Source organism: Acipenser ruthenus, chromosome 8 (genome assembly GCF_902713425.1).
Source record: "Acipenser ruthenus chromosome 8, fAciRut3.2 maternal haplotype, whole genome shotgun sequence".
Lineage (NCBI taxonomy): Eukaryota > Metazoa > Chordata > Actinopteri > Acipenseriformes > Acipenseridae > Acipenser > Acipenser ruthenus.
The window spans coordinates 49,110,258-49,134,036 of NC_081196.1; the positions used below are offsets into that span (position 1 = coordinate 49,110,258).

The window sequence follows — 23,779 nt, forward strand, 5'->3', positions numbered from 1 at the left end:
TTATTTTTTCTGCCACGAGCGTTTCGTTGGTAAAATATGCATTCTGTAGGGAGGTCATGGAACTAATCATATGGTATTGCTGAGGTACTTCAGTAACAAAACACACAACCATGGATTTTCCACTTCAGTCTATAAAGTTATGTTGAACATGCCCCTTCATTTAGGTAAAATACCCCATGCAATATGAAACTAAATGTGTTTGAAGAGTGAAAGAAACATACGAATAGAACAGTACTCAATGAAGTCATGTCTCATCATTTCATCACAGTGAAAAACGGGGTCCAGACTCCAGGGTAACCAAAGAGCAGCTGAGCAGTTCTGTCACAATTAGGCTGCAGGCTAATATCCTTTAAATAAGCAAGCATTAGAGACCAGGCAAACCCACAAATAGGTTATATTACAGGGTGTGGCCAGTTGCTACAGCATGAGATAGTGCCTGGGGTCTGTTTTAATTATATAAACTGATCCATCCCTCGTAATGTTGCCATTGTAAAATTCATACATTTGCACTGTCAAGTTTTTTGTTTAAATACTTTAAAAACATTTCCACCAGTTTTTTTTGTTTGTTTTTTTTTAAACTAAAAATAGACTCATTGTCATCTATTTCCATCTAAGACCAAGAACAGTACATGGTGAAAAAAAAAAACCCCAATATCCTGAGCTACAAAACTCATAAACTGCAGTAGGTTTGAAACCAGGCTGTAGTATATTACATATATCAGACACTCTGCTAAAGTCAATAGACTAAGGCTGGGACCAAATCAAAACTATGACAACCCACTAATTGCATTTAACAAAACTGTATTTAATAGCATTTTCTTTTTATGAGTAGAAGAAATAAGGTACTTACAAAAAAATAGAAAACGCTATTAAATACAGTTTTGTCAAGTGCAATTAGCGGGTTGTTGTTGTTTGTTTATTTAGCAGACGCCTTTATCCAAGGCGACTTACAGAGACTAGGGTGTGTGAACTATGCATCAGCTGCAGTGTCACTTACAACTACATCTCACCCGAAAGACGGAGCACAAGGAGGTTAAGTGACTTACTCAGGGTCACACAATGAGTCAGTTGTTGAGGTGGGATTTAAACCGAGGACCTCCTGGTTACAAGCCCTTTTCTTTAACCACTGGACCACACAGCCTCCAATTGTCAAAGTTTTGATTTGGTCCGGGCCTAAGTAAGCTGTTGTCAAGTACATTTAACAGTTCATGATCTTATATCTTCCTGGAGTGCTGTAATGTGGAGTGGAGTGAATTATAAAAGCAAAGCACTCCATATTTCCTTTAAATGATATTACATTATTACAAATCATTTATTGTATATGTATTTGAAAAATGAGCAGGCTTCAAGTGCTCTTCTGAGAACAGCCGCGTGTACCGTTATTTAGACAACTGAAGCATGGAATAGGCCATTGGTAGACTATTTCAGTTGAAGAAACTTCAGTGCTGGTATCCCTCTAGTGGTTAATATTGGTGACTGCACTAATTGACTTCATATGATTGCATTATCATGGCATGGTGTTTGGGCTGTCTTTGATGAATAATAATTCACAACTGAATACTGGGCTTATACACAAGGTAGCACAGGTTGATTTAAAAAGAAAAAGAGATTGAGCTAGTCTTCAGCAAACAAAAAACTTTACAAATAAACACTGTTGTGGCTTATATTAATCCTCTAAACTAAATCAGGCTTCTACAGACCCTCAACCAGCAAGTCTGAGGCTTCAGGTTACCTGCAGTTTTCCTTAAGCATTGACAGATTCAACATCCTGTTACAGTACATATAATCTACCTGGTTTGTATACAGTGCAGAGTCAATTACCATACGTGTGCTATCTTTGTGTGTGCTAATTTTACAAGGAAACACTTGCATTAGCTGCGCTAGTGGCACAGAATCTCCTAACTTGTTGGATGTTTTCCCACATTCAGGTCAGTTTGTGTCACGTATGCATTAAAGCACTCTCCAGTTATATATTTATATACACAGAATACATTTTTAGAAATGCAGTACAGGCTATAAATACTGATTTTGCTGGTGAAACACTATCATTTAAAAAGGGGAGCTTACTTTAAAAGAAAAGTATTACCTTTACTGCCAGAACAATTTTCCCTAAATCTCTTAACAGCTTTTGACATCCCACCTGACTACATTAGTCTGGATAATGGTAAAACTAAGTCTTATGTGACATATCTAATTTATGACAACTTAACACAAGTTTAGTTCTTGTAGGCCATTACAAGAAAAGCTTTATAAGTTATCCATTAAATAATTATCTAAATAGAACCCAGAATGGTTCAATTCAATTAAGTAAGTTATGGTTGGAACAAAACAAAAGATTATGAAACCCAACAGTCCATGTGAAGTTTTGTTTTAGTTTTTTTGGTGCTTTTTGTCATTAAACAAAATTAAATATTGTTAAAACCAGGATGGGCCCTGTTTTAAAAGTTGAAATAATGTGTGTATTAATATCTGATAACATTTAGTCATTGAATAGAACATATGGTGTGGATTCTAAATGAAAAGGGCACCTTTTACAATTCATTATTTAAAAAATTAACCCTATTGAATAGTTCAAATGTTAAAAGGTGAACTGACAAATTATTATTATTATTTAGCATCAAACAAAAAAATGCATTCATTTTAGGATTACACCGTGCCTTTGTTCTCAATAAGCATTTGTACATATTCAATTATAACATTGATGAGTCATATCTGGCCCTAAGAAATGTCTTCTGTGTGGTTTTTAAATTGGGTGTGTCGGCATTTATGCAATTCACCATTGAGAAAATGTGTCCCAGGCTCATGAGCTGTACTCTGCTGTAAGACAGCAAAATTCCTGATTTTCACCAGAAAGGCCTCATTACTGTATATGTAAAACAGCATCCAGATTTGAAATTAATCACACAACAATGCAATAAGACCAATGCCAGAACTGACAGATGGATTGTCCTACTGGAACAGAAGAACATCAGCACCCTTGCTGTTTGCCGACGTCCAGAAAGCCACCAGTACCAAAATGAGTGCCCAGGCCATCCGTAACAGACGGTGATATCAGGCTGATAGGCAGCGTGGCCAGGAAAAAACCCTTTGTCAGCGCCAGAAAATGCCTCTTATTTGCACAGGAGCATGTTAACAAGCCTGAGGGAGAGGAATACTGTGGTCAGATGAGTCCACAAAATTTAGATGGCCGTCGCATGGAAGTGAGGTCAACCACCCTGACTGTCTGTCACACTCTGTGGGCAGCATGGCAGAGAAGGGGGTTAGCAGATACAGTAAGGGGAATATGGATTCAGAGATGGATGAGAACATTATGAAAACACATATGTTGAAGGCTTTCTAGGACAAGAAAAGGTCCTTCAGTGGCCACCTCAATATGCTAACAAACCCGACTGAGCATCTTTGGGAAGAAACAGTAGTCTTGTCAAGGTCACTACAGCAACCACTGATTAAACTAACACTAATTAAAGGTATATTGTAACATATTGTTGCCACTGTATGTATACAGTACCATCAAAATCCTATAAAATACCTCCAAAGCTATATATATATAGCGAACAGGTAAATACCCAGGGGTCTCCAACACCATACTGCCATCATGCAGGCACACGCCTTTGAAGCAAATAAGAAAACATGGTTGTCATCAATTGAAACAGTAATTGGTTTGGAACATGTTTGGCACTGTTTAATACCTTCAAGCATTCCAGAGTCAGCAACACAAATATAATGTAGCCTCTCATGTAATAGAATGACAACCTGCTGTAGGCCTATCTTTGCAAACATAAATGTTTTTAATGCTTCTGTGACAGCGGATGGCCCTGTCGCTGGTTCCTGCACAAACGTGTGCAGCTGTGACGCAGAACAGGAGACCCGTTGCTGGGCAACCAATTGAGCAGTTAGGCTCGCCCAGCGCTGAGCTGATCAGGAGGTCCAGATTGGCTGGGGGTCGTGAAAGCCATGTTAGGAGGAGCTAACATCCTCAAAGGCCAGAACAGGAGTGTGTTTATGAATGACACAATTTTCTGTTATAAATATAATAGCATGTAGTTCTGTATATTTACTGTGGTATGGTATTATTTAAATATGAATCTTGACACTCACTATATAAGGGTCCGAGTGCCGACTACAGCCAATTATTACTAAACCATTATACACACACACACACAAACACAATATGTGTAATTTGATGTTATTTTATCATATTCTTACCTTATTTGTCTAGGGAGGAGGCATGATAGATGCTGATAATCAGTATCCACTGTCACTACATTTAGATTTAACCTGCCCCAGAATTTCAGGGAGATTTCCAGTTTTAAATAATCTTATTATGATTAACACCTCACCCGCCCCCCCACCCCCCCACCCCCCAGGAAGATACTACGTCAGCAGTACTGAAACTGTGGGTCACATGCTGTGTATCTTTACTTCCTACCACAGAAAAACCTGCTGTCTCACAAACCATGCTATAACAAGAATTGTGTTGTCTAAAATTGGCCCAACATTGATAGTATTTCACATGCTAATGCAAGTAAAAAAAAAAATTGCTGTATAACTGGGCACACTGTTCAAACTGTACTGAAGGTCTGGATTTGGACCTCCCATTGACTATCACTGGTAGAGAAAAACATGTGCAGCCAGAGCTCATTGGACAAGACAAACATGTTTCTGAGAGAGGACACCACTCAATAGTACAAAATACAGAAACCTCAATGTTTGCTAAAATTGTTCACCAATAAATATTTTGGAAGTGGATTTCCATAGTTTAAAATGAGTGAATTGATGAGTTGTATTTCTAGAACTCTTCACTACAACTTGCATAAATATAGCATTTTTATTTTTGGAGCAGAAAATGTGAGAGGATTTGTTTTAGACATATATATATATATATATATATATATATATATATATATATATATATATATATATATATATATATTCATTGTTGCTCTTGACCACAGTGCTGTTTCTGATCAGGACTGCCAGCATAAGTCCATGCTTGCTAATTCCTCCAGAGAAGGGTGACCTGGTGTAACTACCTTTGTGTGGCCACAGCAAGAACTCACCAGGGAGTGCGCACAGCCACTGTTTCTTATATGTTCTTTTTGTTCCGATTTCTTAGACGTTTTCTTTATTTTATTTATTTTGCTCTCTGCTGCTTAATTCCAGTTTTACAGTACGTTCAACATATTTGCTGTATGTTTGTAGTGTTATCTAGTGCTTTGTTTATAGCTTCACTTTGTGCTAATACTACTTGTAGCGGGACTCAATTATGACCCTTCCTAGTCCTATCACACCCCTACAAGCTATCTCGACTACGCCAATCTCTAATATAGGTTTTATCTTATAGAGCTAGAGGGACAACCTATATACCAAATACATATACAATTGTTATCAGGTTTCTACAACAGGCCCACTCAATGAGCTTGCAGACAAGAATGCAGTTTAAAAAAAGGTTTTATTACAAAAAGAATAACTTAACAGATTTCAACAAGTACAAATATGAAAGTCAACGAATCCAGCACTATATACAGTATATAAGAGAATGGATGCTAGATGTAATACTGAAAACTGCCATAAGATGGCTACCGCTTGAATGTTAAAGGTTCTACTGATAAAACAGGAAGATTATTATTATTATTTGTTTATTTAGCAGACGCCTTTATCCAAGGCGATTTACAGAGACTAGGGTGTGTGAACTATGCATCAGCTGCAGAGTCACTTACAATTACATCTCACCCGAAAGACGGAGCACAAGGAGGTTAAGTGACTTGCTTAGGGTCACACAATGAGTCAGTAGTTGAGGTGGGATTTGAACAGGGGACCTCCTGGTTACCAGCCCTTTTCTTTAACCACTGGACCACACAGCCTCCTATAAAATAAAAAAAGAATTGTGGGATATGTGGGAGCGAGTCATAGAAGCAAAGGTATATTTCAAGGTTTTAAAACAACATATCCCACAATTCTCTTCAACGTCCCGTCCTGCCTATTGGCTGAGCGTCGCAGAGCAAACTGGGGCGGCACATTCAAAATTCAAACTACACAGAAAGACACGGAGCATTTAACTTATTTGTTTTTAAACTACTGACTGTCTCTGTTGAACCGAATACTGTTTTGTTTTTAGCTGTATTTTTATTTTCATCGTCAGACGCGCTCTAGATGCAAGTACAGTGACATGTAATTTCCTAAAATTATATTAGGCGAGGTTTCCCGTAAATATAAAGAAAAAAGTCAGTGTATATTTTAGCACTACTACAAGACCATGTACGGAATTAAAACAAATGGACTACATAATAGTAATTGTTTTGTAACAATTTAATTGGTTTAAAAGCAAACACGATTATCCATAAACTAATGTTCACAGAAAATAAATAAAAAAAAAGAATTTCGACAAAAGCTGCCGCGAAGCACTGTGGTTGAAAGTGAAAACGTTTTTTCCACCAGAAAGGAGAAATGCAGAAACGTCAATCTGTTAACGTTTCTCTCATGAGACTGGGCAGCCCTATCATCACCTTTCAATGCGTTGGTGATCACCTAACGGACCCCATGTGTTACTCATGGGGACCACACAGACCATTCCAATGGGTCAGATGTGTCTTGATAACGCCGATTCAATGCATTGATTACAGTCCGATCGGGTGCAACAGTTGCCATTTTCTATTCCATAACCAGCAACTGTTCAAAACCTGGTGAGTTGTTTTCTATAAAATGTGTATAAAATGTTATTTTATAAACCTGTGAAAAGGGTTCATTTTTGAAACCTTGTTTTGCAAATTATGACTAACTCAGATACCATAAAGACTGAACCTGCTGATGCTAGTCAAAGCACTGGAATCAGCACAACCCCCCATTCTTTCAGGAAAAAGGAAAACAAGACTTGGCAGTCATGCATTCAGCTCGTGATGTAGGGGAAATGAAAGACAGAGTGCACAGTCAGCAGTCTTTTAGGAAATTATATTTAAAGAAATACTTTATTATATCTAAAATGTCCAAAGATGTGTGTTTAGGATGAAATATTTTGCATGAAGCTTCACTCAAATTAAAGTCTCCCAGAGATAGTAAATAGACAATTTATTTGTGGTGCTCATCAACAAAAAACACACTCAACCACTTCCTATAACCCACGTTGCACATTCTAAAAAAAGGCTGGGCTGTTACCAGTGGCTGTTACAACTTATCTTTAAATATGAGAATCAGTATTATTGGTCATTATGAGCATGTTTTGATAAACTGTTGTTAAAGCTTGTTTTTTTTTTTTGGGGGGGGGGGGGGGGGGGGTAATAAATATAGCTGATATCCAAATGGATATCTATTTAAATGTTTAGTGTTTAATGGTTTGCTATGCTCTTTGTTAAATGCACTGTTGTTACAGATCCTGAAGTAGTTTTTGTTTTTGTTTTTTTCTGTGACACATGATCTCTTATTTATACTGTTGCCAATAGTACATGTATTTATAAGGGTAAACATACCGCGTATCGACGTTAACAATGGTAGACATGTAGAAAAAAAATGAATTGTTATTTTGAAATTGTTCATAAATTAGCTGTGTATGGCTATTGGTTATTAAGTTCACTGGAACAATATATCATTTTGGTACCATTCAACCAACTGACGCTTACGTGAACAATGGTGAAACAAAGTTTGTCAGGCTCGAGCCTGCATTTGCAGACAGAAAAAGTGGCAAAGCCTTACAATGCCTTATTTATGTAAGTGGTCAATATATATATATATATATATATATATATATATATATATATATATATATATATATATATATACACCGGATCGGTATCTAATTATATGATTTAGATCAAAATGTATCAAGAACATCGTAGCTAAGTTTAACGTTTTAAAACTGTATTTAAAAGCATGAAAGCAACTATAGTTTGTAGGAAACATTTAATTTTCATTTCAAGGGAAAATATGCTTTAAAAAAATACTTTCTGGGACTTTTCCTCTGACTGTTTAGGTTTATGGTTTGATTCGCGGAAATTCCTACAGTTAAAAAAAAAAAAAAAAAAAAAAAAAAAAACTGGAGCTGGGGGAGGGGGGTGCTCCGCCTACACACTGTTTTTAGTTGTGTTTCAGTTTCACCTACAGGAACTTCACGTGAATTTATAAAAAAAAAAAAAAAAAAAAAAAAATAAGAACTGGTCCCGAATTTATAAAAAGAAAGTGTCATAACTAGTTGAGTAAATTCGCCCCAGCACAGTTTAACAGCTGCATTGAAAGTATTTGCCGAAGCCATTGCCATCATATTAATAAGGTAAGAACGCTTAATAATGACAATTAAAACAAACAAAAAAGTGGATCTATGGTAAAATAGTAGCGTTTAATGAAAGTTAAAATTAAAATGCATTTTGGAACATACTGTATAGTAAAATAAACGCAGAGACGTTTGTTTTTGTTTAAATGTTTGTTTTTATATAGATATGTTGATTTAAAGCATTGGCAAACGATACAAGCTACAGTTTATACTTTTCAATAATGTATCAGATAAACAGTCTCTCTCGATAAATAAAAACATCTCCTTTTTAAGTCCTTGCAAGCACCACGATTATGTAGTGTAGCCTAAAGATAACCCAATGTTACGTATTCTGATTTGAAGATAAGATACCGTCTAACTACCAAGACACACAGTGTAAGATTCCAAACCACAGAGAACTAGCCAGGGGTATTCCTCACCTCGGGTGAGAACAGCCCTAGGATAATCTTCACCCTATATGGACAATTGTCAGGTCTGTCATAGCTAATCTGAGATCATCACAATTAGAAAGACAAGGAATATAGACTATTTAATATTATGCAAATTACTGACTCTATTTCTTGTCTTTATTAACAACGCGGGTGTTTGTTTTTACGCAGTTGTTTCATTAGTGTTGGAATATACAGTGCACTGTTTAGTTGACTGAGAAGAGTGTAACAGTTATAAGATCAAACTATTGTAGTATTGTAGCGTCGGGTCTCGCAGTACGCCGAATGGGACTTTAGGGGTGCTGCACTGAACTTGCGCGGGGGACCGGACTATTTCTTCAATTGTAAATAAGTGTATTTCTGCGTGCCTGCTGTCCAGTCTTCCCCGCCGCAGGCCACAGTATACAAACTAGGCCACAGTATACAAACTAGGCTTGGCCTTGCTCCAGCCCCGGAGCCCTGGAGCCAGCTGCAGGGCCTGGAGCCGGAGAGGAGCGTGACAGTTTTTGGAGCTGAGCTCCGGACCGGGAGTGGGAGCTGGAGCGGAGCTGGGTCACAGGAGCGCTCCGGAGCATGGAGCCAGAGCTGAGGTTCCGGACCAGCTCCACTATTTCCTGCCTTTCACATTCTTGAATGAACAAAATAAGTACCCTGTACATAAAATGCCTAAATGTAAATTGAAAAAGTACTTTAATGTACATAATATTTATGTTGATTATCAACTGGAGTCATGTATTTCAGTACGTTATCTGCAACCTTTCCTTTTATGAAAACCAGTGCAGGCAAGTAGAGTATAGAAAGGGTCCTTATAATCATGTAGTAACAGGACAGAGTGAAAGATTGTAAGTGATTATATTTTGGAAAAGAATGCATATATAGTGTCCATATTAGGTCAACTTTGTACATCAGGCAAAAAGGAATCATTATGTACTCCCTCCTCTGTAACTCCCTCCTCCCTCCTCTGAAACTCCATCCTCCCTGATCTGAATCTCCATCCTCCCTCCTCTGAATCTCCCTCATCCATCCTCTAAAAAATACTGTAATAAAAGATACCAAAGTGGCAGGTGCATGTAGAGGCAGTGAATTACTGTTTTAAGTTACTTGCCTGTTCTTTTTTAGTGTTTTTTGTTTCAGAAAAAAGATGCAGGTTTTTTTCCCCCAATATTATTAATACATTTGAGTTGACTATTATTCTGTTCTTCTATATATACCGTTTATACACAGTATGTCATGGTTATTAACATGTTCATCATACTCATAGATAGCTCTAAGTTTGAATGTTCAGCCATGGCAGGGGATGTAAGTTGCTGACATGGTACTGCAGTACAGAAAACCCTTCAGAAAAAGCTTTTTAGTATGGTACAGATAACAATCAGTATCTCAAACCAATCACTAATGGGTTCAGATTAGTGAGAGTCTACTATGTAATGAGTGACTGAGACTGCCTTAATTTTAATACATCTGAATAGAAGCTGTAACTGCACACATATCTTTAACACTTTCATATTTATAATAAACTATTTAAATAGACACAAGTATTCATCTTTTTTTCATAGCCTGCTATAATACATGGAGGATACTCAGTGCATGTTCATGGTATTGTAGTATTACATGGATGAGTGGTCAATGAGCTCTCAAAAGGGAAGAATGGGCTGTTGATGGTCATTCTTATAAGTTAAACAAGTACTGTATGTCACATACCTGCATCCTCGCCACGGCTGTTAAAAAAATAAAGATTAAAGCCGTCTGTATGACGAAAAAGTGAATGGCCATGTTGTGTACTATACACGGCAACAATATCTATAGAACAGTATGACTAGTTGAAAATTGGATGGGGGGTAATTAGGACCATTTGGTATGCATACAAGGTGTTAGTATCATAGTGAAATATATCAAAATGACAGATTTACAGAATGTGGAATAACTGTTTTCAAGATACATGTAAAAATATAAGTATGACATACATATGGACAAATGTACGGACAGACAGACATCCTTGTATATCCCCACACTCTGGTACTCTCAATAACTTATGCTAAATAATGTTACTACCAAGTTCCATCCCAATTGGATAATTAGTTTCCGGATACAAGTGTTACAGTACGCATACATACTGTGAGTTCATAAAACTGCCTCCATTATAACCCTGTCACAGTAAACTGAAGAAATGTATATTTTATAATGTGCTGCTCTCACCAGGCTGGATATTAATGTATGAAGATAACTTGTATGCATTTTGAAATATAAAAATATATTTTACTACAGGTGTTATAAACTGGATAATATATAGTCATGCAATATTGTTTACATCATTTATTTTTCCCAGACAAGAATGCATCTAAAGGAACAGCTTGGAATTCTGGTGATTATTTTAGAAATGTGTAAAGGTAAAAGCATTTTCTATTCTAGTACATTATTCAGGGATGGAAATAAGACTGCAGTTTCATAGCAGCTTGCTCAATTTCTGGTTTCACTTTGAGTTTAATAAGACACACTTGAGCTTATTACCTGTACACTGTGAATCAAGCTTGTAGTAAAACTTGGAATGGGTGACACTGGTATGCAATAATGACACTACTGTGCAATAGGTGTCTTATTTCCATCCCTGTTATTTAACTTTATAGGTAATTAACTGTGTAGAGTATGTAAAAAATAGCTGTACAAAAAGTATTTCTCTAGTGATTATTACAGAATTAAGCATTAAGCAAAAGTGTATAACCCTTTGAACTGCAAGGAAGATCATTTGTGTTATTATTTTACAGGCACTGGTTGGTGTTCTGGAGTACATATTGGTGCTCTTGAAGGAGAAATTGCCATTTTAACTTGCAACAAATGCAAAGAGAACGCAAGTTGGAGTGAGCTACAGAATTCTGGTTATACAGTTGAATGGAGTGTAAATACAAGTAGTGGGTTTTTGAAACTCACACAAACAGAGAAGGTGTTCTTTGAATTAAATTCACTCGGATTGCTGGGAGTTACATTAAACAACACTGGAGTGTATAAGTGCACTCTAAGGTAAGTGTGGATGCTTGTGGTTACCATTTAGGCCAATGTTCTTTTTTCATAGTGCTCAGGAAGTGGACTTTTAAATATTTTTATTTACATGCACTCTCTTAATTATCGAGGCAGTGATGGTTTTTAGAACAGCTGCTGTTAAGGTCACTTGAATAGACCAAAGTATGTCTTTATTACAATTTATTTAAAAAAATAAAATATTGTATTACTTTTTAATTAAATTGAACACTCCAATGTACAACATAATGATTTATTCTTTCAATGTATCATTTTCTTGTGTAACACAGAAACGAAACACATATTGTTGAATCCGAACAACTTGAGTTGGAAGTGTACAAAGGAAAGTGTTACAACAGCAATTATGAATACTTACGTTCCAGTTTTGTTGACCAGTCCACTAATCTCATCTGTCCAGAGATGGAACTGTTCTCCAGTACTAAGCATCGTGTAACATGGGTGAAGGTACCTGTCTTATTTCATATATATTAAGAGGAGTGCTAACAAAGATATCCTTTTTTATTATCTCTTAATAAGATCAGCAATGGTATCACTGGTCCTCCATTTTCTTTTGCTGATGATCTTTGGCTTGTTTCCATGAATTTTTAAAATCAATTTGGCACATGCAGATAGAAGTAAACATCGCATCTGCTTTAAATACAAGCAAATAACCAAAAGTACAAGATAAAGGGGACCAGTGGACTGCTAACATTAATACTATATCAGGAAACTGATCAAATTCGGATTGTAAATGAGGCTATGGATGATCTATTCTATGTTGTGCACCCTTAAATATCACACACCTAAATTGCAAATGGCATGTTTGAACAGTATTCTAGGGTAGCAGTTCAAAAATAGCATGCTTTGGGTCTGTCATCTATAGACCCGGCATATGCTTCCAGTGAAGGTTTTCTGATGCTAGTTTAATTTCTCAACAGTTTAAAATGTATCTACTACAGAATAAACCACGTAACACTTCTATTTAAGCACTGAAAAAACTGTTGCCCCAAAGGATGAGGATTGAAATGTTTCAGCATGGCAAAGTACATTGCATATTTGCATGTCTTGTTTTTGTGTGCTGTTAATCAGCTTTAATATGGCAAATATAAATCTAGATTGTATGTAGTATTTCAGTTTTTTTTTTTAAAGTGTATTTGACATACAATCTTTTTTTTCTAAAGGACTGCGATAAAATAATTACGTCAGAAAATAAAATGCATATTGACAGAACAACAAAAATACACTCTGGGCATTACACCTGCATATATTCTGTTGAATATGATGGAAAAGAATACAATATATCAAAAACAATAAACCTGGTTGTAAAAGGTAAGGTTCCTGTGTCTCTTATAGAACTAACAAAGATACAGTAATTAAATGTTAAGTTTTCTTAAATGTGCAGTAGTTAAATATGTGGTAATAATAAAATAAAAATTACATTTGAATATGTACCAATTCTATTGAATCTATTCATTTATTCGTTTAGATTCTCCTGAAAGTTTGGACCCTAAGATGACATTTCCTATTGGAACGGTTGCAGTTGAAGTAGAAATAGGTATGTAACTATGAAATGATGCACATTTGAGTGGCATACAGCTATGGCCAAAGGGTTTGCATCACCCTATAGAATTACCTAATTTTCCTTCATGAAGTCGAATGAACCCTGCTGAAAATTGTTCCGTTAACATATTGAATTACAAACCGTTTTGTAGCTTTCCATATACTTAACGAAAAGCTGACAAAAATTGAAAAATTTTGAAAACTAACATGAAATACTGTAGTACTAGTATGGCTTATTTTGCAATATCATTTTGTAGTTTCTTTGATTACATGATGTTAAATACAAGTTCTACATTATCTTCCTATAGTTTATTTGTATTATGTCTCAATCTAAAATTCTAGGTGATGCTAAACCTTTGTCTGTAGCTATCTACTGTACTTGCAATTGGTTTCAGTTCTGAACACGCTGAGCAGATTTTATTTGCCACACTGGTAAAACCTCTAAGGATATGATTTTACACCAATACGTAATTAAATCAGCCTGCTATAGTGGAAGAGCTACCTCTCCATTCTCTGCAATGTGATATTTGGAGATGTTGTAGGGGAGCAATTCCACTTTAGTAAACAAACATACCATATTGTACCACTACTACTGTACAGGGGACCAGATCAAAAGCTTGTTTAGGTCATTCTTTTTTTCAAGCACATATCGTGACTGTTGAGGAATAAAACTGTACATCTTTTTGTATGTTTGTTTGTTTTCTTTGTTATGGTATTTGTATACCGTGAACTGTTTAGGTAAAGAAACAACAATCAACTGCACAGCAATTCTGTATAAAGATGACCCATTTGTAACTCTGTATTGGAAAAAGAACGATTCCTTTGTTTCTATGTGTGAGGACAACCACCATGTATGCTCAGAAGATGGAACGTATGTACTGTTTATGACAAATGGGTTTATTGGAACATTGGTCAAAATAACAACACACATAGTGGTATATTCCAGTATTCCAGCATGTTCTACATGATATCTCTGCCTAACCAAAATTGTGTTTTTTTACACCCTTTGTTTTGTATTGCTACTGTTCTAAAGCAGTATGTGTTTTGTTTTTCAGTGGAGAACATACAGAAAAGGAACCTCAGAACTCATATCAGATAATGTCACCATTAATATTTAAAAATGTTCAAGAAGAACACCTCAATATGAAATATGACTGCATACTAAGTAGCACTACGAAGAGTGGAACTGGATCAATCATCTTAATAAAAAAAAAAGGTAGGCTTCGGTCAGTTTAATAATATACAATAAGGAATTGTTCATATTGTTATTGATTTTATATAACTACTGTAAATGTCACACCTTTATATACTGTACCTGCAGACAAACAAAAAGAGGCTAAACATTTTAATTTGATTTTACTAACGAGTTCTGGCGTAGTTATTATTTTCTTTTATATACAACTGCAATGGAATAGGCTACAATAGGATATCTGACCGAAAATATTTCACATGTCTAAATGGTTTCTTTTTATAGACAAAAAAACATGCTGGGGTGCCTATTACCTAGTAGCTGGGCGTTGCTGACATTCAATTAAACACAAAATGAAACAATGTGCTAAATTTGCAAACTCCAGTTATAATGTCAACATTTGTATCGAAACATACATAAGTTGAATGGCGAGTAAACAATTTAAAAACATTTCTGTGATGTCACCCTTTGATCTTTTCATTGATTAATTCTACTAATCTTCTAATTAAAAGTCGCTGTGTGGCTTCGAAGAGAAGGGGAGTACGGAGCAGATATGTTGATTAACTAATCCACAGTTTGTGCTACAAAGCCACAGAACATTGTTGATTCGTCAATGAAACTACAGTCAGAAGAATTCAACAGAAAAGCGAATACCACCTTCAACAAATAGTTAATTATAGTTTTACACATTTCAAACATAACACTTAGAAAAGGGCTTGTGATTTCAGTTTAACATTTCATATTGTCAAATGAAAGTAATACAATTATACATTAACAATGTAAAAACACATTTTCATAATTACAAATTAACTTCCACAGAAACATTCCCCCTTCTAATTTTTATTTCACATCTTCTGGACAAGTTCAGGAACAGCAATTTCATCATCACTTAGTACATTTACATTAATTACATGAACGTTAGATGTAAAGTCAGCTTTTGCATTTCTTTAGTTTAACCATTGTTCAAACAAGCTTACAGCCCACTTACATTTTGCCTGAGTACTTCTCGAAAACTGATCACTGGCAATGATACTTAGTTCTTCATCTATTTTAGGTTTGGCAAAACGATCAATAACTTTACTCTCCGTTCCTGGTTCACATTGCTTTGTTTTTTTTCCATTTTTATTTTTCTAATGCCACTTATATGTTCTATATGTAAAACATAGTTCCCACTACTATCTTCACTTACAAAAGGCACTTTTGACTGTGTAAGTGTGATTTCAAACTCACAACAACATTCATGTAATGTGAGAGACAAACATTTGAAATGTTTGAACTTGGCGTAACAAAGGAGCAAAAACCAAATCATATTACCAAATGAACAATCAATTGAATCTCGTTATCGAAGAAGTATCAATTAGGAAGAAATGTTTTAAGTGGCAGAAACAATTCAAAGTGTTGAATCGGTAAGAAAATAATGCACAGTTTTTTTACCGATTCAACACTTAGGGGTAGATGTACTAAAGTGTTGCATCTGTCACAATCGTTGCAAACCACATGCAAACCAGTCGGAAGTGTAGCGTGAAATGTACTAAACAAATGCAACGCTTTTAGCATCATTTTAACGAAGGGTTTGCAGCCGCAGTTCTTATCTCCGCTTTAGCCTTAAGTAAATATGTAATTCTGGGCGTTCCTACAGAAATTTGTAAAAACAGGGTGGAGATAGTGCAAATGAGGGATCAAAAATATTGTAATAAGATGTACTAAAGCTGTGGGCAATTGCGACACTTACAACTGCATCCATTTTTTAAGAACTTCTTAGCATCTGTATAGGACCATGATCTATTGTGTGTTAATTGTCTAGGCTACTAAGTAGACCAAGTTAAAAATAATAATAATTCAAATAAAATTAAAAAAAAAAAACTAAAATCATTTAGTTTCATTTTAAAATACATTGAGAACTGTAAATGTATGTGTGTGCGATTTTATTGTATCGTTTTTAAACCTGACACCTCTTTATGTCAGACAAACATGTCCGGTTTAGCGAGGGGCTACTGTATGATTGATTATGAAAAGCTTTTTGGGGTGAAGGTTGGGGCCAGTGACGGAGGAATAGCCGGTGCAGCCAGTGCAGTTGCACAGGGGCCCGCGCACTTAGGGGGCCCCAGCAGCCAACATCAAAAGATGAAATCATTATATAATCAATGTATTCATTTTCAGGACCATCCACCTCGGTGATTATTCATTTAATAATCTGTTTATTCACTCATTATTCATTCATTCATTCATTCATTCATTCTATGGGGCCTGGCGTGTTCTCCTTTTTGCTGTTCGGACAGGGTCTCAGGGCTCAATGCATAATTAAAATACGTCTCACAGGTTCAACACGGTCAACTGTCAACGGTGAGAGTTTATATATATATATAGTATGTGTATATGTATATATATATATATATATATATATATATATAATATATAATGACAGTACTAAAGTAGGTAAAATTTGATTCTTGCACCCTTGCATGTATAGACGTTATCTTTAGGGCACTCTCTGCTGCAGCAGCCGCTATTTTATTTGAAAAAATGTCGCACAACTCTCGCTAAGATGACGCAAATAATATTTTAATTAGCATATTGCGGCTCTCTTCGTTAACATATTTTTCTTAGTACATATGACAAAATGTGCACTTTGCCATTGCCGTAACCAAAATGCAATGTTTGTGCTGACACTGGCCCATCTTAGTACATCTGTCCCTTAGTATTTTTTTTTTTTTTTTTAAATCCCTTACGGAATACTGTAGTTGTGTCAACACTCACAGTTTTTCCATAAAGTTTGTATGGAGAGTCACAGTCGTTCAACTGAATTTATTCTAACTCGGCAGGATGTGACACAACTTTAGTGCTGAATCCATTCAAATATTAAAACTTTAAATATACCTTTATGTTGGTATTTGTAATGGTAAATGTCTTTTGAAAGATGTACAACAAAATATTTTGCTGGGGTTTTCTTTAATATTTTCTTGTATTTTTTTTTCCTCACCAGTTATTACAGACATCAGTCACAGCTCCTTCTCTTCTGGAATTATAATGGTAGTTGTTCTTATGATTACCATCGTCACAGTCATTGTTATCTGTGTATTGCTAAAAGTAGATATCGTCCTTTTCTACAGAGCCTTCACAGGCAAAGATGAGACTATTGGAGGTAAGGTGATTTGGATATATATATTTTTGTTTGTTTTATAATCTTGTAATTTTGAATACTAAGAATCAGAAACTAAAGCATACAAAGAATAAAAATTATGGATACTACTAATTTATCTTAAATGGTATACATCCTGCAAGTCGTAAACTGCCAGTAAAGGGGAGGTAATTAATGTTATTTTAATCTAAATTACTCCCAAACAAATCCAGTCCAAAGCATTTGGAGAAATATTAGTCTTAGATCAGTCCTCATAATGTAACGTATTGCAAGACTAAAATGCCTTTTCTCGCAAAAAATGTGCGTGTGTGTGTATATATATCAGGCACAGTGTGTTTACTTGGAGACCGTCAACTCTTTCAGATTTCAAGGAATATGATGCTTACGTAACTTACGATAAGGCTGGTAGTACTTCGTCCTGTGCTGAAGAGGAAAGGACTTTTGCGCTTGAGGTGCTGCCTCAAGTTCTCGAGGAACAGCTTGGTTACCAGCTGTGCATTTATGAGCGAGATGTCCTTCCGGGGGGAGGTAAGGGTGTTTATGTTTGTTTTTAATCACTAAACAAATGAAGCAAGTGAACTGTATAAATCAAACAAGAAACTACACATACCAGTAATTGCTTTTGGATTTGCTGAATTATTTGCTAAAATTTCTAATTCAGTACGTTATACTGTAGGAATACCGTGGCTTACAAGATAGGTGAATGATTGCGGTGTCACCATTTTAAAAGCAATTTTTGAACTTTAATGGAATTCTTAGAGGTGCCTCAGGTATGATTTCTTTTTTTAAAGCAGTTGACATCAACCGTACCGATATTGCGAATAAAGCACAGTAGTAAAAACTGAATATGGTACGGTTGATAGTCTCTGTAAGTCGCCTTGGGTAAAGGCGTCTGCTAAATAAACAAATCATAGCACTTTTTTTTTGTGATATGGCCTTTTTATGAATTATTGTCCAGATTTCTATTTTAAAAAGTGTTGTAAGTATTGGGTAAATAAATATTAATAAATTAACGACATACCAGACCTTTGTGTTGCTCACCACGCCCCTATTTTTGGTGAATGTCTTTCTTTTGTTAAACAAGATCAATAATGATAGTATATGCCAATCATTGGACACAAAAATAAAAAAATATATATTCTGAACACAGTAACTTTGCTGTAGAACTGCAGAGCCTCTTTCAGTTTGTTGAAGGTGCTGATTTTTTCAGTAAGTGTGTGTGTGTGCATCCCTTCCTCGACACACAATAGCAATCAAGTCAAGCCAAAACATTATAACCACAATATAATTTACACTGTACAAATACTGTCTTATCTCAGCTATTCAATCCACTTGCCACTTATTTAATAAGTATTTACAGCAGATTACCTGTCGTTTTGCATATGAACGATTGTGTGCACCCAGATTAAAAGCATTATTAGTATTAATAATGAGCAATTAACTTTTTTAGTTTTAAATTCAGAGGCTGACACTATTCATTTCAGCTTTGGTCAGGGGACAGTCATGGTGCCAGAGGGGTGAAAACTGAGCAGTTTAGTTTTTTATATTTAAACTCATATTAAGACTTTTTTAAATATTGTCGAAACAGCCATTATTCCAGGTCATTGATTTATGAAAGAAAAATGCATGTATTTAGACTGTGTAAATTGATTGCTACAAAACTGGATATTCCAAAACTACTGTGTAGAAAGAAAAACACAGCCTGACTAATCTATAATGTGCAATGTCCGACTTCCCCCTTTTTGTGTTTTGAAACCCTGCTTCTGTACATTTTAGTTTAGGGTGTTGCACAGTACAAGTTGGTATGACACAACGAGAGAGCTGCGCTCCCCTCAAGTATTCAGAAACTTGTATTGCATCACATCATACTGCAATGGTTACTTAATAACTTCAGGTCAATTTGTGAGATTGTTTAACAGTGCACTGAGTTTGAAACCAGGCCCATGCACACATTATTTCTGCCTTGTGCTTCACAATAAACATGAGACGCTCTGCAGCAGGACTGTAAGATCTTCTTAGGCGTTTGTGTTTAAGTGTTGGCTTCCCCTGTCTTTACTTTGAAGTATGTCTCGGGGCCCAGCAGGACCAGTTGCATTACAATATGTTTTATCAGGTGATGACTTGACTCACCATTGTATTGTGTACTGTCTAGATTAATACAAGTAATTACTGTAACTCATGGTATGCCCTTTGCTCATCAGGATCCCTAAACTTTAGGGCACCAAAAGAGATTAGAAAGATTTTCAATATGAAATTAGTTGTCTTGAAATAACAAATAATAGTAGTAGTAGTCGTAGTAGTAGTAGTAGTTGTAATAATAATAATGTTTTGTTTTTTGTTTGTTTGATTTCTTCAGCTTTTGTTGATGGTGTATTGGAATACATTGAAAAAAGCAGAAGATTAATAATGATTCTGAGTGAGAAAAATATGGATAGTGAAAGGCAATATGAATTAGTAACTGGTCTACATAATGCATTGGTTGATAGAAAAATAAAAATCATATTAATTGAGTATAAGCCTTTAAAGGACCTAGGCTCTTTACCGGAGTCACTCCAACTACTTGTAAAGTCCAATGGGACGGTAAAATGGAAGGACAGTGAGTCCATGAAAGTCAATTCACGATTCTGGAAGAAAGTGCAGTACCTGATGCCAGCAAAAAAACATGTTTCATCTGATCCAGAAGAAGTGAAAATGCTCTAAAATGTAACCACTATGGCACATCACTTAAAGTCTTCAATAATGTACCTTCCAGCCCTGAGACATGTCTTGTGTGAATGCTTTCTGAGCCATACATTATTCTATTTACAGTATAATATATTCAAAGGTTTCTTTTTTTCTTTCTTTTTTTTTTTGGGGGGGGGGGTGTTTATAAAACAGGTGAAAGACTGCTACATATAATTTATTGTCACCTATATGATTCAGTTTTGATCAGGGCACAAAGCACTAACGCTAAAAAAAAGGCACAAACTGGCACATAGAGCCCAATGAAGTGATTTTGGTGCTAAACATTCAAAATGTCAAAATGTGACCTTATTAACATGTTCCTGAGCGATTTTGAAGACAGTACTGGTTTGCCTTTGTGCTTCAAACTCTGAGCATGTCTTATCAAATTGCAAAAATGCTGATGCTAATTATTGAATACATTGTAAAATAGGAACTATAGCGTTATCATACAATTACATCATCAGAGAATTCACATAGGACTTTTTTGCAAGTGTACATTAACATTAACATTATGTTAAAAGTGAGTCGTCAACCACATTGACGAACATTTTCAGGTTTAGTCACCATTTGAACAGAGCTAGAGATCACGAGGTATGTACATTTGTTTAAAGGTTTTTATTTTATTTTGCTGACTAATTTGTAATGTTCTCTTGTTATTGTTAGAATTTATGACTAAGCTATTGTTATAAGTTATGATTATGATGGAAATACTGAATTTGATAGTTTCACAATATTCAAGTTGAGCATATGCATTGTGTATGTTACTTCATTGTATTGTACGCTTTTAAAACTATGACTGTTTACATATTTCTATGAACTGTTTTTTTATGCACTGTAGGATAATACATATTCAAAAGTGTCTATAACATGGTTACATGTGCATGATTTGAAATGCCAAGAAGCGTAAACCAAATAGAAGAATTCTTACTTCTTGAAATGAAAAGCATTCCATATATTTGCTTTTAAATCTTTATCGTCAATGTATAGTATTATTTTACATATCTTGCTTTCTCTTGTGAATCATTTCATTAGAAATTTATGTTAAGCCTGCACACTCCACGGAATAAATAGATTTTTAAAATTCACTTCATATTCACTTCATATTTCACTTCATATTTTCTAATACCGATGTTTTACACCACAAATATCAGCTTAATTGAAAACTACAAGTGTTGAGAAGAGTTATCATATAGTACATAAACATCCACATTTTGTTTTGGGCAGACATGCATATCATGGAGATCCAGAGGTTAAAACAATGTGCCAGTGTAAAGGTTAATGTCCACTTGACACCACCTGTAATGGAACTCTTGAGAGAATCATAGAATACAACAGTGTTCTGTAAAGTCAGCAGTTCATTGATAAAGGCAACAAACTTCTTCTATCCTGTACAAAAGGCAATGACATATACAAGAGAGAAGCAGACAATGGCATATACAAGTGAGAAATCTATGTAAGGAGAATTGCTAGTGTAACACGCATGGGCTTAGACAATAAGACATCCATGCAAGATCTGCGTAAAGGAAAAAACATTATGATTGTACACCAATACATTGGAGGAGGGGAGGAGGGCGGCTACATATTACAGAAGAAATGACTATTCTGTACAATAGCAGCAATGGTTGAAGACTACACACTAGGATTTAGATAAGGGTCATTCCACACCAAATGGGCAACATTTTGGAATCTTCCCCCACATCATCTCAGATTTTTTTGATAACGCATATAGAAGTACCTGGAAGTGTTTTAGCAAGAATCCCATAATATTAGCAGTCAACTCTCATTTTTAAAGTTATAGGGTATTGAGGGTGTACCTGTGACAGATGAAAACAAACACTGAAAAGGAGAGGTATTTGAGAAGACAGATCTTTTTAAAGTATTCAAGATCTCTTCTTGATACAGTACACACAGAACTGCTCTTTTAGTTTAGTAACATGTCAACATATTACCTAGATGTGAATGTGATGGAGCCAAATGTAGAAAAAAGTGCAATGACACAAATAAAAATGCTTTCTTGTATTTGTGAGAACTCCTGAACACTGTAGTTATCGCCTTCTCTGCTCTGCAATTGCCATATGAACCAATTTCCTAAAGATGGATAGAAATAACATTTTGCCAAACTGTATACAATATTGCAGATACTGTAAATAGTTTAGCTGATTTACACAGAAACACAATTTGCTGTTTCGTCAATTATCTGCTGTCTAGATGCAAGTAAACGTCAATAACTGATTACCTTGTGAAATTGAAATTGCACATATAGTCTTTGTTGTTGCTAGACAACCTGGAGAAACTACAGAGAAGGCAATAACTGTAGTGGTCCTGAAGAGCAAGCAAGTACAAGAAAGGATTTTTATTGGTGTCATTGCACTTTTTTCTACATTTGCCTCCATCGCATTAACATCCATGGTCCCCAGTATGTAATATATTGGCATATGGGGATTGTCTTGGACTATTTTGTAGATCTTTAAATGGTTGAACCTTTTATTCTACTGTTTATATAGTTGAAATATCATTAAAAAAAGCTTATTTGAACACAGTCTCTGGTTCTTGTCTGTTTAAAAGTTAATGAGGGTCAGAAACTGGGAAGGCTTGACGCTGCCTTCTAGTGGAATAACATTTGTTAAATACTATCTATACTCATATTTTTATATATGATTTTCAGGAATTGGATCACATAATGTGAAGCTGAAATATGATCTCATGGACAGGGATTGCTGTAAAAAATGAAAAGAGTAGATCACCATGGCTTACAGTCCCGTACATCCACTGTATGTGTATGAAAAAGACTACTGTCCCCAACATTTTTTTATTTTAAATGCTAATTTTCTGATATACTAGGGTCTCATACAGCACTATGTTACATACTGTACAGACAGAAGGTCGATTTGACAGACAGTTAGCCTTGTTAATCCCCAGATTAATTAGGATTCACTTAATAATATGTGTAAAAAAAAAAAAAGAAAAAAGGTCTTTGGCAAAGTTAATCACAATTGGGAATGTAGTTCTAGATATGAGCAAAACATGATGTGGAACGCAAATCCTAGTGCAGGGATTATAAAGGTAAAACACCTTAGTTAAATATAAAACCCAGTCTATGAATTTTGACTGCCTCAAACCAAAAGTGAAAGAGGATGAAAGGAAATTAATTTGGGGAAAAAAGATTATAAACAGAAAGCTGTAATTAGCCTGCAGAACTGAATACAAAGACATGTCATTTGAAGTATATTAAACAGGTGCCAACTGCCATCCTTCTTTTAATTTGTTTAATAATTAAAAGATAAACTGGAAAACCGGGACATATTTTCAAAATGTTACTCCACTCTAACGAATGTCTATTTTTTGTGAAGTGGAAAAATCCATATTATTGTTACAAAATGAGAAACTAACAACTGAACGGTGCTTAAAAAATACTGAATTATATTGTTTTGTTCAAATAAGTATGTAAAAGCATGAAGTAATTACAT

The 23,779-nt window shown here is 35.3% G+C and overlaps 1 protein-coding gene across 2 annotated transcripts; it reads left to right on the forward strand.

Annotated features, from left to right (window-relative positions):
- The first annotated feature begins 6,469 nt into the window (after positions 1-6,469).
- LOC117407407 (interleukin-18 receptor 1-like) lies at positions 6,470-22,854 on the forward strand. 2 transcript variants are annotated; one of them, XM_034012400.3, is made up of 11 exons: positions 6,470-6,683; positions 11,015-11,075; positions 11,451-11,703; positions 11,991-12,165; positions 12,882-13,029; positions 13,187-13,255; positions 13,999-14,131; positions 14,316-14,476; positions 17,433-17,591; positions 17,952-18,116; positions 19,945-22,854. In XM_034012400.3, exons 2-11 carry the CDS (start codon positions 11,021-11,023, stop codon positions 20,286-20,288), a joined length of 1,662 nt encoding a protein of 553 aa, XP_033868291.3. In that variant the 5' UTR covers positions 6,470-6,683; positions 11,015-11,020; the 3' UTR covers positions 20,289-22,854. The 2 variants fall into 2 exon arrangements, with proteins under 2 accessions (XP_033868291.3, XP_033868289.3); XM_034012398.3 differs by lacking the exon at positions 6,470-6,683 and adding an exon at positions 8,053-8,260.
- The last annotated feature ends 925 nt before the right edge of the window (positions 22,855-23,779 follow it).

Coding starts and splice junctions, on each gene's coding strand:
- LOC117407407 (XM_034012400.3), top strand. CDS start 11,021: ATGCATCTAAAGGAACAGCTTGGAATTCTGGTGATTATTTTAGAAATG. Junction 13,256..13,998: donor TGCAGTTGAAGTAGAAATAG/GTATGTAACTAT, acceptor TGAACTGTTTAG/GTAAAGAAACAACAATCAAC. Junction 14,477..17,432: donor CATCTTAATAAAAAAAAAAG/GTAGGCTTCGGT, acceptor TTTCCTCACCAG/TTATTACAGACATCAGTCAC.